The 1650-nt window shown below is 35.9% G+C and overlaps 1 protein-coding gene across 1 annotated transcript in view; it reads right to left on the bottom strand.

Moving 5' to 3' along the window:
* The window catches only part of LOC119594025 (neurexin-4-like), a gene marked incomplete in the record, with an annotated part of 37999 nt that extends 36830 nt beyond the window's left edge, over positions 1–1169 (bottom strand). The window contains 1 exon segment of the mRNA XM_037943054.1: positions 1028–1169. Within this exon segment, the coding sequence (XP_037798982.1) occupies positions 1028–1154 (127 nt within the window).
* Between the last annotated feature and the right edge of the window lie 481 nt (positions 1170–1650).

Here is a 1650-nt window from a genome sequence, read left to right as displayed (position 1 = left end):
GTAAAAATGGGTGTGGCCTTAATTCTTTTGCAATAAAGACACAAATAATCTCAAATTTGTTATTCTCTCCTTTTAAAACTAATTTTGGAAAATAAAAGAATGGAATAAACGTCTCCGAACTAAGTATTATTCCAAAAAAAAAATTTCTTTTTACCAGGAATTGAAATAAACAAGAAATTTAAATGAAATGGTTATACAACATTTATATATAGAAGATTATGTAAAAGGAAAGAATTAGGAAAGAAAATATAAGAATTAGGAAAGAAATAAAGGGTTTAAGAGAGAAAAGGGAAGAAAAAAAGGAATTAGGAAAGAGAGAAATAGGAAAGAAATGGGTGATTTAAATAGAGAATTTAAATAAGGTATTAGGGAAAAAATAAGGAATTAGGAAGCGAAAGGAATTAGGAAGGAAAAGGAAAGAATTAGGAAAGAAAGAGAGGGAATTAGGAAAGAAACTAATATACAAATAAAGATTCTAAACAAAGAATTAGGAAAGAAAATGAATTAAGAAAGAAAAAAGGTGATTTAAATATGCCCATGTTAACGTGTATTTTCTGACCCTTGTTAAATCATCAAGAATATTCATTTAACAACTCTCAGACGCGTCATTTTTTTGGGGGGAGGGTAATTATCCGAAAGAGAAATAGACAAAGGTGATAAATAATAATAGAGAAAATAAATAACTTCCTTTTAACGTTTTAAAATATTTTTTTTTTCTTCCGGACCATGCTTCCTGCCGTATTGTTTTTATTACGTTTTTATTATTTATTCCCTTGTGGTGGGTGATCCGACTCTTGGAGAATGGAGAGATAAGCAGAAGGGGAATATTTAAATCCTCTTTGTGAGGAATTAGAAGAAAATAAGGAAGAAAACTGGGGGGAAAATTCGAGAGAAAAACGGGCGAAGTGGCAACCCCTCGCGATGGGTGGGGTGGGTGGGTTGAAAAGACCTTTTTATTTTCCTCCATTTTCCGGCCTTTCCTCGCTCTAAATCGACAAGAAACACTTGTTCTCCGTCGGGAACTCACCTGAGGAGTAGCATAACGGCAGGAAAACGACGCAGACGAGCGGGAAGAGGTCGAAATTCACCATTATTTCACCTGTCCATGAAGAGGCGACTTGACACCCTGACACAAGCCCGACATGTGACGTCATGATGCACGTTGGGGCTTGGTTTTGGGGCGGTTTCAAGGGTGTTTGAGGGCTTTTTAGGGTGTATGTGGGGTGTTTTCTTCTATATTGAGGGTTTTCAGGGTTCATTTCAGGGGCTGAAGGGGTTAATTGGGGTTTATCGAAGGGATTTATCCGGTTCCGTTTTCTTTGATACGGTCGAGGCGTCCGTTTTCTATGATTCGGCGGCGTAGTGGAAATTCGAGTGTGAAATAATTTTCCATCTTTGTATATTTCAGAGAGCAAGAGGTTTATTAGACTTTTTTCTAAATCTTGCTTGAATTAGGTTTTCAATTTTGTATTAAGAAATGGGAGATCCATGAACGCAACTAGAAGAAAAAAATAAGTGAGTTCGAATTTCCTTTTTTCTGTTACAACGATCAAATTTTCACAAAAGGAGATTGAGCACGTTTCCCCATTGATTCCTGAGTCTGGATTACAATGCACTCGCTTCTAAAGGCTTTCTTTGTCATTATGTGAT

The sequence above is a fragment of the Penaeus monodon genome, chromosome 33 (assembly GCF_015228065.2).
Source record: "Penaeus monodon isolate SGIC_2016 chromosome 33, NSTDA_Pmon_1, whole genome shotgun sequence".
Lineage (NCBI taxonomy): Eukaryota > Metazoa > Arthropoda > Malacostraca > Decapoda > Penaeidae > Penaeus > Penaeus monodon.
Note: the sequence above shows the minus strand (reverse complement) of the source record. Positions and strands in the feature narration are given on the sequence as shown.